Raw genomic sequence first — 15,002 nt, 5'->3', positions numbered from 1 at the left:
GCAGATAACGATACTTTGGAAGTTATAATTGATAAACTCGAAATAACATTAAGGGCGAGAGTTCGCAATCAGTTTCAGCGAAGTTGTTGGCCTTAAACCAAGGTCACAACGACACATCAAAATATACCACAGATATTGAAGCTCTAGCAACCAGCCTCAAAAGGGCATATATTAATGAAGGCGTACCAGCAGCCGTGGCGTAGCACATACAACTAATGTAGCGGTTAAAGCTCTAAAATCAAATTCAACTTCAGAAAAGGTAAAGTTAATTATGGAGGCAGGCACTTTCAATGCCACCCAAGAGGCACTGATCAAATTCGTAAGTGTCGACTCTGAACCTAAAACTTCTGCAGTATTTGTTGCCCAAAACAGATTCTATAATAACAGAGGAAATTTTTATCAAGGTAGGGGTAATAACCATCGGACACCATGGAGGAAAAATGGCTTCGATAGGTATCAAGAATCGACCCGTAATCAAAACGAACATTTTACATGGCCAAGTAATCAAAATAATCACTATGTTCGAGGTAATGATAGAAACAGAGGCTACAGAGGACGCTATCAAAGGAGCCGAGGAGGCTTTTCGGTACATACTTACGATACAGAGCCTTCGGGAAACGATTTAGTACCTCATCAGAGTCCAATGGGGGAACTATAAATATTTTTAATTTGGACCTGTCACTTACAAATTTTATTATCGTGAATACCCAAATGACAGGAAACAATTCTATAACCTTGATAGTAGACACTGGAGCCGATATTACTCTGATTAAGAGAACAAAAATAAATCGAAACCAACTAGTCAATAGATCAGACGCTAGTAGGATTAAGGGTGTAATAGACGGTTATATCAATTCTTTAGGTAGCACAAAAACTCAAATATTATTTGGCAATTATGCAATAGACCATAATTTTCACAAAGCCGAAGAGGATTTTCCAATTCTGGCAGATGGAATTCTCGGAAGAGTTTTTATAACGCAATACCAATGTTAATTAGATTACGCTAATTGGATTATGAACATAATACATTATAATAAACAAATCTCTACACCAATTTACGACTGCCCTGAAAAAGACTTTTAAACTATTTCTCCGAGATGAAATTATCAGAAAAAGTAAACAGCTAGAACATTTGACAGAGGACTCTGTTGTTTTAAATAACGAAATATCATCACGCATTTTTATTGCATCAACAATCGTTTCTAGGTCAAGTCCAATAGTTAAAATTCTAAATACAACATGTCGAGTCATCACAATAAAAAATCCTAATATTGCAACTGAGCCTTTAAAAAACTATTCGTGTTACCAAATGCATTGTAATAAAAATAATCGGCTAAGTCATCTATTACGGGAATTACATAAAAATATACAGGGGTGTGCAAAAAAGGAGACTACTGATTTATGCATTTTTCTTGCATCCTTTAAAAATGTATGCAGGCATATTGTCTCTACCAGCGACCTTTTTGGGCTTTAGTTTTTAATACCCTGAAAAATATCTTCAAACCCTTGTTTTTGAAAAAGAAAAATCCTCATAACAGTCATTAAGTAAATCTATTTAACTACTATTTGATTTTTGAAAAACATCGCCAAAGTATTGCGCAAATGTATTCTATTCTAAATGTATTTATTATATAAATTACAATAGCCTGACAACCGGTTATATTTTCGTTTTTATAAGATACTTCTAATGTAATGTCATTATTTACCTACCTTTAGAGATTTAATAAAAAAACAGAAATTATTTGGTTGTCTACATATTTTTTTTAAATATTTTCACTGTAAGGTCTAAATGCTTTCTTACTAACCAATTTTACCTCTTCTTATATTCATCTACAACTGCTTGCTTATGAAGATGATTTTTACGTGTGATATTTGCTATGAGCTCAGGAGTTAAGAAATTAGGATATCTCTTTGACATTCTGAATGTTTTTAGGGTATTGTATCATCAATACAGACAAATAGTTTTTCATAAAATAGCTCCTCCAAAATAGATCAGCCTAGTCCTCCAACTTATTCCAGTCAATGTTATTTACGAGTCCGTATAATAAGTAGAAATCGCCCTTTGCATAGTCATACACTACACATATAAACTTTAAATGCTGTTCTCGGTTTTATTTAAAAGCTAATTATTATGTCGTATATCCCGAAAACTACCAACCACTTTTACCACATCCACTTTTTAGAGGTGTCTAAAACCTCTAAAAAGTGGATGTTTTTTTGTTTGTTGCGGAAATACGAGAAAATCAGATTTTTTGGTCAGTTGTATACAGGCTAGCATAAAAAAATTATGGTAAATTATTCGCCACTTACAGCACCGAAATAGTGCTGTAAGTGGCGTCCTTTAGAAGTTTGGATATAAAAAGTAACAGAGCCTTGTTTCTCATCCTAGAAAACCTTCCTCATCGAGTAATCTGAGATGCTTCTGAAGCAATAAGGCAAAAATAAAAAATAAAATTGTAATTTTGTCAGCCTGTATCTCGCAAACTATCAAATTTTGGACAAAGGTATGTTTGAATCAAGTCACACTTATTTTGGTCTGTAGTACCTATCTCCAGTTTCAAGTCTTAACTTTTCGCAGACACCCATGTATACAAGGTGAGTCATTAATATTGCACGAAAATTTAAGGGCTTATTCCTTGGGTCAAGATACTGAAAAAACTTCCTATAAACCCATGTCCGAAAATGCTTCCCTGCGAAGATACAGGGGTTGGAAATTTAATTTATTTTTTTAAAATAATTTGAAGGTAAACGAGAAGTTTTTGATAATATTATGTCAAAATGATCCTCACTAATAGAGGGCGCGACGTATTCCATTTCGAATTTTTAAATGCATCCATTAAAACAGGCATTTTATTTATTCGATTTCATTCTTATAAAATCATAAAATCAAAGGTTTCTACAAAAAGGAAAAGTGATTAACATGACGTAAAACACAAACTAGGAGTAGAGGTTATAAAAATTGTTGAAAATGTTGCCCTCCAACTTCAATGCAAGCACCTACCCTACGAACCACTGATTGTCGCACTCGTTCGTTCAAAAATGCCTCCTGTGTTTAGAATCGTTGCGCAACTTGCCACTATCCTATTTTTTAACTCTTCAACATTTTCAATTGGAGTAGTATAAACTAATTGTTTTAGGTAGCCCCAGAGGAATAAGTTTAATGAGTTTAAATCGGGAGATCGCGGAGCCCACGGTTGTAGATCCCCGCGGCCTATCCAGCGTTTGGGATATTCTCTATCTAAATATTCTCGGGCAATTTAGCAAGTGCGATGGACGACCATCGTGCATAAAATACATTGGATATCTTAGATCAAGGGGGACTTCTTCTAATAATGCAGCTAGTTCATTTTCGAGAAAACGCCGATAAACATCTCCAGGTAATCGTTCTGGCAATAAAATGGATCATTCAAGGTATCTCCATGAATTCCCACCCATACATTAACCGAAAATTGTTGCCCGTGCACCAGGAACTGAGGATTTCCTCTTATTTTTGTTGTAACCATCGACAAAATGCGAGTCTTTGAAAAAAATCACCTGCTAAAAGTGCGTGCACTCCCTGTAAATGGTACGAATATAAGAGTTCTTTCTTCACTTTTCTGAAGACTGTCGAGTGTTGATCGACTAATATTTAGTATTGTAGCAATCTTTCTTGTACTTGTTGTACGAAGCAGGTCGTTCATTGCTAGCGGGCAATTCCTTGAAATTGACATTTTCACCGAGTCACTGATGGAGGCGAATAAACATTTGACTATGTGGAAATGGCCCGATTCAGGAATCTTTCTTCGTAAATATGCATATCACACATTTCTCTGTTACTGTAATTCATTTGAAATGAAAATTTAAAAAACTGTTTAGTACAGAAAAGTCACTGTGAACTTCAATACAGGTACGGGTCACTTACTAGCATTTAACAAACCAATATTTTATTTACTGTAAACGATTACAAAAAAATCAATAACAAAATCTTGAAGGTAGAGTGTGTTTAAATTTTGACCAATAGACTTTTTTTCTTGCATTCTTTGTGACGTACGAGCGATGCATAGATATGTTTTTCTTTGACAACAAAAATTCAATGAAAGTTCCCATATTTTTTTGAAGTTTACTTTTTATTTTTGTTTATTATTTTAGGCATTTTATAAGCATTGTCGGCCATAGGTTAATAGGAAAGTCTTTTCAATATTTTGACCCAAAAAATACGCCTTTAAATTTTCGTGCAATATTAATGACTCATTCTGTGTAAACATACTTTTTTTTTAAATAAGCAAAAACTAACCGTCAGGACTTAGCGAAGGCATAAACAAATCATTGGGGGTCGCTTGTATCTTAGCGGCGTTCCAAACTTCCACCCCCCGTGCACTACCGGCGGCGATTGCCGCCCCCAGTGCGGTCGTTTCCAACATAGTCGGTCTTACCACCGGGATCCCACAATAATCGGCTTGCATCTGCATCAGATAGTCGTTCACCGTCATTCCGCCATCCACCAACAGTTTTTTCAATGGAATGCCACAGTCCAGGGACATCGCTTTCAATACGTCGGTCACTTGGTAGCACACACCTTCTAGGGCCGCTTTTACTAGGTGTCCCGGTTTGGTTTCTTCAGTTAAGCCACAGATTACACTAAATAAAACAAAAAAAAAATAGAAAAATAATTAAAAATACAGGCAATTGTGCCCAACACAACATTAGGGATCAAGTTGGCATATGGGAACAGATCTGCATGCCATATAGTAACAGGTTGGTAAATACATCAATGGAGGTTGTAACAGCCTTTACCGAATATTTTGAGAGTGTATACCACTAGTTCGAAAGGAAATTAATTAAATTTTGATTTGCGGACAGGAAGCAATAGTATTATCACTCTCCCGATATTAGGCAAGGAACAAATCATTAGTGTCACTAACAGGCTAAAATCAAAAATGTCTAAATCACATATTTGCGTAAAAACTAACTTTATTATTAATAAAATTCTCAATACATTAATATCGCATATAAAAAAAGAAATAAGGTTACAGAGCAAATATTAAAATAGTTCGCTTATTCCAAGAAATAGTCCATCTTTTCTCAAAAAGACCAGCTTACATTAAATAGTAATGAAATAAACTCTAAGTCACAGGTCTGAAATTTATTAAATTAAAGTCAAAGGATTACACGTGTTTCGCCAATACTAGGCATCATCAGATCCACTTGTGCATTCACTAATAAAAAGAACGAAAAAACGAGCAGAGAACAACACTACATGATAGAAGAGTAGAAATTAAGTTAAAATAGGTAAAATCGGATGGAGACTAATTACTACATATTAAAATGATATAAACAAACAAATGAGGTTTAAACCTCATGAAACACATGTAATCCTTTGACTTTAATTTAATAAATTTGAGACCTGTGATTTAGAGTTTATTCCATTACTCTTTAGTTCCCTTATACTTATACACAGCATTCACGGTGACAGGAACATATTCATTTAGCAAGTATTCACACATACAGTGTGACCCATTTGTTTTCGGGTCACCCTGATAAAAAGTTTATTTTTGGTGCGATTTTGCTCGGATTTTTTTTTAATGTTAGGTCCAGAAAAACTGCTAAAAGTTTCTGTTGTTTAAATATTCTCCCTGAAGCCAATAGCAAAACTCTAATCTTCTTGCCTGGTCACCATTTTCTAAGGTTTGCAAAAATGTTGGCTTACATGCTTTTATGTTATTTTTTTGCAAACATCTTCTTATACTTTCTCTGGGGATGTTAAGGACCAAACTAGCCGTTCTAACACTACTTCGAGGATTGCCGTTAAAATATTCCAAAATGTAATTTTCATTTCTTCTGAGCCCACGCCGTCCATTATGTCTATTTTTAAGTAGATTTTTCGAAACAGATCCTGTTTCATTGAAAATTTTATTAACACGTTGCACAGTACTTAGACTTACTGGTCTATCAGGATGCCTAATATTAAATTCTCTGGCAGCTTCTCTTATCGAACGCGTGTTACCACCAACAAGACGAACAATTTAAATTTTATCTCTTAAATTTAAATTTTCCATGATTACTAATACTATCTAAACACGTTCTATTACCACTTTTGACAGTTAGATGTCAAATGTGACAATTCAATATTTCAATAATTTTTAGACACAATAGAGTTCAATATTTCAATAATTTTTAGAGACAATTTAGAAGTAAAGCGCATTTCTTTTTTTTTATCATAAAATTGTTACTACTTAATATTTTTTGGTGAAATTTGGTATAAGGCCGTTTTGGGGGATGCCGAATCCAGTGGTGTACACAATTTTTTGCTAAAAAAATGCCTAGCATGGTTTCTTAAAATTTGGCCCTTAAAAACTGACATTAGTAGGCCTTGGAATTTGCATGACAGAATTTTTTTTGTTATAATGATGCAGTTTTTCTGGACCTAACATTTAAAAAAAACCCGAGCAAAATCGCACCAAAAATAAACTTTTTATCAGGGTGACCCGAAAACAAATGGGTCGCACTGTATATAGTACGTATAGACACGTCGATTAGCATAGTCGCTTGCACGTTTTTTGCAATAAAAATTTTCTATACGAGGTACCTCAGGTAGAAACTATGGCATCAACATAATGTTTTGAAATGACACCCTATATGTCATGACATTTTACAATTCTACGATATACTCTGAATACTTTTTGTATAGCGTACCATATACTTAAAATATGATTAGTCCAATTTGATGTAATAGACTAACGAATTAAAAAATTATGGCATTAAAACGGCATTAAAAAATAAAAATTATACAATATTTACTGCAACTGTTCAACTTATCTATTTACTTCAATGCATTTTTTGAAGTCAGTAAGTAACTTCAAAGTTAATTGCACATTTTCAATCACCTGCGGATCGTTTAGAGTAGTTTAAATTAATTTCTTGTCGAATTCTTTGCTTTAACTCATCAACATTATTTGGTCTATTCACAAAAACTTTGGACTTCAAATAGCCCCATCAGAAAAATATAATAGGGTTATATCCGGTGACCTTAGTGGCCACTCAATCCGTGTTCTTCGTCTAATCTATCTGTTAGGAAAAGTTGCATCAAGAAATTGTCCAACGAAGATAGCAAAGAGAGGAGTACCCATCCGGTCTCCAAAACCAAACATCATGAGTATTTCAATTCGTTCTTTCTCAGATAAATGCATTATATAAAAAAAAGTGCGTGAAATGACAATTATATTCATATGTTCAAAAATTAGAAATCGTTCGAAAATACTAATGTTTAGTTACTTTCTAAGAAATTACATAAAAAATTAATGTTGGCGTCATATTTTTTACTTGAGACCCTCTGTAACCAAAATTCTGACTGCAAACGACGTATTGAATCAAATATTAAACATTAGCTGCAATAAATCTAGAATAAATTTTTATGTTTTAATTTCATATGTTTCGTTGGTCTGTTACGTCATATTTCACAAACCATTGACTTTAGGCATGTATATGGTTTGCTATACAAAAAGTATTCATATTATATCATGGAATTGTAAAACGTCATAATATACAAGGTGTCTATTTGAAAAAATAAATGTTAACGCCATAGTTTCTACTTGACGCACCCAGTACAGAATTTTTTAATTGCAAAAAATAGTAATCCATGTGTCCGAAAAATAAAAGAAGAAAAAACTCCTGAATTTTAAATTAAGTTGTTCCTTTAATCGCGAATGCACTTTATATTATGATGACTCTTGGTTCCGTTTAGGCATCGTTTCCTTTTTTTGGTTAATTTCAATTTTAAGATTTTTAACGTTTAATAAAATATGTTTTATTTTAGATCTCCACTGAACCATGGAAGAAGAAACTACACGAGTTTCCTATTTTCTTTTCCTATTCATATGACTCACATACATAACTTATATAAATCAGAGGTTACTAATCCAGTGAGCCTATCGACTTATAAAAAAATATTTTACATAAAATTTAACATTATCAGGAAAAAGGTAAAGAAGATCGATGGATATAACGAACAGAATTGGATTTTGAATATCAAGAGAAATAAAAATAGAGCCGTTTTTATAAGCTCCATAAGGATGCCAAATAAGTGTTCTGTGTTTATATGTAAGTTCAGTTAATGAGCATTTTATCGATTTTTCAAAAAAAGCTTGTTACGTATTTTCTCGTTTTTAAAAAAAGGAACCATTCTATGTTTTATGTACATTGAAAAATTAAATCAAAGAAATTCAGAAATATTGTATAGTTAAATAAGCAAGAATCAAATATTTACAGTCTTTTTATTACTAACAATAATATTTAACACTGTCCAGATGTAAAATTGATTAGTTTTTCTACAAAAACCATTGAATCCTATCAGTTATATATTTTTATCAAGAGATGTCGCCGTTATCTATAATCCACCACGTGTCTCTGTAGTGATTACTTAAAGTTTTTAGAAAAAACTGTGATAAGATTGTCTTCAGTAGGGTCTTAACTGATCCAAACTGTAGCGAATGATGAGTCTGGGATATGATCTTTTGATTATAATCCGCTTACTCTCGAGGGATCGCAACCCCTCGTTTGTAAATGTTTGACGCTATATGAAGACCATTTTTAATACAATTGAAAAATTTGATCAAAGAAGTGATCTTCAAAAGTTTCCCCGAATATTACAAGAAGCTCATTAGCCACAATGCACTTTTGCTTTCGCATACGTAGTACGTATACGAACCTAACCTCAGTTTGTCTTTTGTGTATTGCGGTTGTTTAATAATTGTTTACGTTTCGCTTATGTATATGAATTATTCGTTTTTGCAAGTATAAATAAAGTATTACGAATAACATTATTCCAAATGTTCTAATTTGCAAGGTCATGTAAAAAAAAATCATCCTGGTAAGTAGAAATGTTTCGTTAATTTTATTTCTATTTAATGTTACTTGCAAGTCAGTTTCAGGCGAGGCGGTTCATCGTTCAAATTTACTAAAGTTTATTTTATTTTTGCCTACATTCTAAGTTATTACTGATGTAAAGAAGTAACACAAATTAACATTACATTTCATAAATCGGGACTCATTTTTTAAATTCTTCACTATAAAGAAGTTGAAGAATATGAAGTTGGCGTCTTCTCTATTCGCCGTGAATGATAGCTTGCGTTATCCATAACCACCACCGAATTAGCCGGAAGAAATTTTATCATTTCACCAAAATAGTCCTCGAAAACGTCTGAGTTCATGTTTTCATGGTAATTTCCTGTGCGAGTCGACTCAAAGGTAAGTCTTTTTCCTTTTCCCGAAGGTACTTTAATACCCGTAGACAGGCCTTCTATGAAAGCTTGGCGAGCACTGGTTATATTTTTGTCTTGCCACATTTTTTGGACTATATAACCTTCGTTAATCCACGTCTCATCAAGATAAAAAACTTTCTTTTGCTCCCTGCGGTACTGCTTGATACTTCTCAAGTATTGTCGTCTCCAACAAACAATTTCGTCGCTCTCCAGTAAAAGTGCTTTGCGGTTATGCTTTTCCCAGGCAAAATCCATATTTTTTAAAGTTTTCCATAAAAGTTTTCTACTTATCAACGGAATACTGTCATCTCGGCCAAGCTCCATTAAAATTTTGTCTAGGGTGGGTATTTCCTTTTTAAAATAAAAAGAGTGAACTTTTCTTCGAATTATACATTTAGCATTTTCATCAAGGAATTTTGTAGGTCGTCCTGGCTTTTGCTTGGGAGATTCCACTTGACCTGCTACTTTTCTTTCCCGCAACAATTTGAAAATGGTGGACTTTCCAATTCCCCTTATTCGAGAACATTTTTCAACAATTTCTTGCACAGTAAAACTAGGGTAATCGTGTTTTATGCAATCATGTACATTTAAAATAATAACTTTTTCACTCAGCGATGGTGGAGAATTTTTAGTACATCTTTTCGTTGGACTGAATACCTCCATTTTTTAAATATTGGGATAATAATATTGTGATTACACTACAGCGTAGCAGTGACTACTAACGTTTGAAATATGATTTAAAAGTATTTATAGTCTGTATATATTACCTGACCCCATTTTTGCATGTTACAAAGCGTTAAAAGATAGGTACCTATACAAAAGGATTAAAAGTATTTATTTAGTATTTAATCTCTTTCAAAATAAAGGCATTTAATCCGTGAAAATTAAATTCATAAATATTATAAGTACCTGCGCCTATGAACTACCACGAAATGTAGCCAAACAGAACGGAATTCCCCAGTTTATTGCTCTATACACTTCTGAAATAGAGTATAGCAATGATTACTTTGTAGTTATTTGATTATTTTACATCACTAGTTTGGTATACAGGGTGTTTTTTAGATATTGCGACAAAATTCAGGAACGTGTTTTTTGGACAAAAATAAGAAAAAAAGTTCCTATAAACATAGGTCCTAAACAAAAAAAAAATAAATTTACATTAAATTATAGCGATCAGTCAAAGTAGAAAAATGTTTTTTAATTTTTTGTGCGAAAACCGTGCATCTAACGGACAAAGTCCAAGGGATCAAAAATGTTGCAAATAAAACGGGGAATTTAAAAATATTTTTTAATACAAGAAAAACCAGTGGCGTACCATTTTTCTTTATAAAAGTATTCAGCGAAAAACCCGCACACACGCCACTGGAGAACATAAAAATGTTAAAAGTATGTTGGTAAATGGCTCTGGATACACAGACCCTTGAATCCAAACAATGCTTGAATCTTTTGTTCAATCATTATTATCTACAGAAAGTACCATAGAATTCGGAATATATTTTAAAACATATTATATCAATAATATGGAGTCTTGGGCTTACTGTTTTCGGCTTAATGCTGGACTCAATACAAATATGCATTTGGAGCGAATGCACCGAACTATAAAATACTTATACTAGGGGCATCTCAATATTAAAATGAAACTTATTTCATTTTAGCAAATTTTTATTTTAAAAACGTTTTAAATGTTATCTATAATAAAAAAATAACCGTTTTCCTTCTGTCTAATAAATTGGCCAAAAATTTGGTTCTTATCCAAATAAGTTACTCGAACTTTGCTAATAACATTTAAAATGATTTTCTAACGAAAGTAATTTAATACATTATTAAATAAATAAAATTCTCCTCGGCAGACACACAGAATAAACTATATAAAATCAGCCTGTTCTTCTTCACGCGTGCGCAAGCAAAAGTGCATTGTGGCTCCCGAGCTTCTAGTCAAATATTGAGTGAGTTGAGAATGTTGGGATTAATTCCAAGTAAGTCTGAGATCTCAAACTGCCAAAATGCAAGTCTAAACAAGATTGCATTGCATCAGTTTGCATCCCTCAGAGAAATATTTGGGATTGGGACCTTACTTCACCTAAATTATATTTACACTTTTGAAATGAAATATTTTCTGAATAAGCGAAAAATGAGCAAAAAAAGAATGGCTCATTCAAACGATCTGCTCAAATCGTTCTAGGCGGAGTGGGAACTTGATCCCGAATGTGGATCGGGTCCGAATGAAGTTACGACATACGATACGTGCCGTGCGTTTACTGCCTTCTGTTATTTATGTTCTGTGCTTCCTAACCTCAAATTAAAATGTAAAATAAAAAAAAAAGAGAACCTAAACTTTTTATTGACTAATATTACGTTTTCTGCTGATTGTAAACCAAAATGAATCAAAATGAGTGTGTACGATGTGAAAGAACTTATAGTTCCGTATCAAATTTAAGAAAACACTTAAAAAAATTTCATTCGAAAGAAGAATCTCAAAAAAAACCTCGTTAACTCCTTTAAAGTATAATAAAAATTCTGATTTTTCCAATATAAGATGTAGTGTGTGTAAAAAAACTTTTACTCATAAAAAAAGTTTAAGGAGGCATGTCAAAATACAACATGAGCAAAAGGAGAATAACATATTACAAAAAAAAACCTAAAAGACCCAAAAAAATGTTCCTTATGCCATTATACTGTGAATGTGATTATTTCTAGTGAAAATCGAAACTGAAACAAATACAAAATATATTAAAAAGACGCAAGCAGAATCATTTCAGTCTCATACCTCTATTTGTTATGTTTGTCATCGCTCTGGAAACTATTTTCCTAAAGGAAAAGGAAAGCGAACCCTTAAGACACAAGGATCCAATAAAATAAATGCTTATTGGCCTTCACACATCCAGTTAATTATTAAAAGTGAAGGAGATGTAAAAGTAAAGTACCTTGATAGTCATGTTGGACATAAGCTTGATATATGTAGGTATAATTTGATATAGTCGGATTTATTTATTTGATATAAAAATGATTAAAAAATTACATTATAGGTACAAATTTGCCACTATCAATTAAAAAAATACTTAAATTTTTTGAAATACCTACTAATTATGTAACCTCAAAGTTTAAATTTAGACATATCTGCCTACATAAATTAAAAAAAAAATTAAGGTCACCTACAGCTAACTCAATTGGAAAGAAAAAATATTGCATCTAAGATTGCTGCAAAAATACCGTTTGATAGTATATTGGATGAAATTTGAGATTCAATTACTGACGAAAAATTAAAAAGAGTGAATCTTACAACAAAAAAGACTTATTTAACATTGAAGCAGCATTTAATTTGTCTTCTTCATCAGTTCGACATCCGAATGATGCCATTAGTGTCGAATCTTGGGTCTTGGAGATGCAGCGTACAGGAAATTCTATTTTGTTTTATAAGCCACAGGGAATAATTTTGGAAGAACTACCTCAGTTAAAAAATGAAGATTTTGTCCTTATTATAATGACACCAGCCCAGTCTGAAATATTTAAAAAAAATTGGATCTGACTGCATATGTTTAGATGGAACACATGGAATGAATGCTTACAACTTTGAATTGCACACATTACTTATAGTTGATGATCTCAGAGAAGGATTTCCTTGTGCTTTCCTCTTATCAAATCGGGCTGACATAGTTGTGACTACCTTATTCTTTAATGAGATATTAAAACGAGTTGGAATAATAACACCAAACATTTTTATGTCTGACCTAACTGACATATACCTATGCTTGGCTTCAAGTGATGGGCATTCCAAAGAAAAGGTATATCTATATTATATGTATTTTTTTATTTATCCATAATATTTGTATTAATTAAATTTTGAAACTTATTTTTAGATTATTTTGCACTTGGCACCTTGATCGTGTAAAATTACTATCGTATTTCTGAAGGGGTTGGAAATAATCAAGTTGCTTGTTACTATACGACTGACTTTTATTACGTTCAAATCAACCAAATCATATACAGCAACGTTTGCAATAATTAAGTAGGTAACAATAATGGGGTTCCTAATAGGTTCAAATAAGTTTATAGTTATATAAATAATTTAAAGGAAAGCATTTTTCACCACAATCGTGCATGAAGGAAGAATCTCTCCAAAATTAAGAATCAGGAAAAAAAAGTAAGTGAATGCACAGTGAGCCTCAAAAAATGGGATTAATGGTAGAAAAAGAGAGATTTAGCTCACAAAATTTTAATGGCCAAAAACCTCTAACCCTTTATTTTTCTAAGATAAAGTTATCTATTCCTTTCTAGTGGAAAAAAATTTCTTTAACAGCTAATTAATATTCTTTGTGGCAGGTTTTAATATACAAAGAACTAAGAACATTACTTCAGGAAAGAGATTCCGTAGCATTTGAAAGAATGTTACAAAATTATTGCAATAACATGTCTGATCCAGAAACAGTGGATTTTAAAAGCTATTTCAAAGAAAACTATCAAAATAATACCAAATACTGGGCTTAGTGCTATAGATTACATTCGGGCTTGAATACGAACATACATTTAGAAAGAATGCATAAAACCATTAAATATATTTATCTTGGAACAAAAAAAGTGAAAAGATTTGATAAAGGAATTGGAGCTCTCATGAGATTTGTAAGAGATAAACTTATTGATAGACTAACAGTTGCAAACAAAGGAAAAATTTCTAGCAAGTTAAAAACTATTCGAGACCGACATGATAAAAGTACAAAAATGGACCACAATGTGGTTGTTTCCACAGAGCATGGATGGGACATCCCATCAGAACATAGAAGGGAAATCTACTTCATTCAAGAAATTAACATCTCTTGTAAATGTCAGCTTTTATGTTCAAAATGCAATGTATGTCTTCATAGATATTATTGTAGTTGCCAAGACTCCGCAATACAGTTGAATATGTGTAAGCATATCCACCTACTTGCCACATTTAGAAGTTCCAATGAAATAGTAGATAACGGTATGTTTTTAATATGTATTTCTTTCTAAAATGCTCTTAATTTATATTTAATATTTTATAATGCCTTTTTTTCTTTCAGTACATCAGATAACTTTGATACAGACTACTGATATTTACTGTTAATTAAAATTAATATTGTAAGTTTTATATGTGTAAAGGATTAATGTTCTTTGGGTTTTGGTAAAATTTGATTATTATTTAGTGCCTGTCAATTTTGGATGATAATAAATAATTTGTTTGGGTTAATGGTTTTGGTCTCAATTTTATCTTGGTTGGTTTTGGTTATCTTTTGTCACTACAATTTTCTGACACACTGTTGACGAAATTTTTCCTAAAATAATATGTATATTTTTAGATGTACACGAATCTCCACCTAAATTATGTATTGACAACTCTGATGGAAATGAGAAATCGGATGTAATTCTTCAACAGTTATCCACGAAACCAAAACGACAAAAGTGTGTCAGTGCACGAAAGGCAACAAAAACTGGCAATGCAGTTTCAAGATATTTTAAATTCTGCTAATACTGACCAAAAGTTGGATGTTGTTGAAAGAGTTCTCAATTCTCTCCTGCCCACCCTAGAAGCTTTAGACCACAACACCATGGCTTTTCCATCAACTAAACACATTGTGCATAATGAAAAAATCACACCACAGTGAAGATTTTCGTCCACAAAGAAAAAACAAAAAAAAAAGTCTGCAATAAAGGGATCTCTTTACAGGAATCAGATACTATTGCGGTTGAATTATTATTGGATGTAAAGAAATAAAACTGTTTTTTCCTAAAGTCTGCTTTTTAGTATAC

At 32.4% G+C, this 15,002-nt stretch overlaps 1 protein-coding gene and 1 long non-coding RNA gene across 5 annotated transcripts in view; one reads left to right on the top strand and one right to left on the bottom strand.

Moving 5' to 3' along the window:
• The window catches only part of LOC126745967 (glycerol kinase-like), a 41,290-nt gene that overhangs the window by 16,353 nt on the left and 9,935 nt on the right, over positions 1 to 15,002 (bottom strand). For both annotated transcript variants that reach the window (XM_050454025.1, XM_050454031.1), the window contains exon 8: positions 4,274 to 4,617. In XM_050454025.1, coding sequence (XP_050309982.1) covers positions 4,274 to 4,617 — 344 coding nt within the window. The remainder of the gene's footprint in view (positions 1 to 4,273; positions 4,618 to 15,002) is intronic.
• LOC126745981 (uncharacterized) lies at positions 8,415 to 14,978 on the top strand. Of its 3 annotated transcripts, none has more exons than XR_007663765.1 (5): positions 8,415 to 12,194; positions 12,263 to 13,018; positions 13,094 to 14,196; positions 14,276 to 14,333; positions 14,552 to 14,978. It is a non-coding gene; the product is annotated as an uncharacterized LOC126745981 (long non-coding RNA). The 3 variants fall into 3 exon arrangements; XR_007663764.1 differs by having other exon boundaries at positions 8,415 to 13,018; positions 13,094 to 13,242; positions 13,309 to 14,196; XR_007663763.1 differs by having other exon boundaries at positions 8,415 to 13,018.

Source organism: Anthonomus grandis, chromosome 1 (genome assembly GCF_022605725.1).
Source record: "Anthonomus grandis grandis chromosome 1, icAntGran1.3, whole genome shotgun sequence".
Taxonomy (NCBI): Eukaryota; Metazoa; Arthropoda; class Insecta; order Coleoptera; family Curculionidae; genus Anthonomus; species Anthonomus grandis.
Note: the sequence above shows the minus strand (reverse complement) of the source record. Positions and strands in the feature narration are given on the sequence as shown.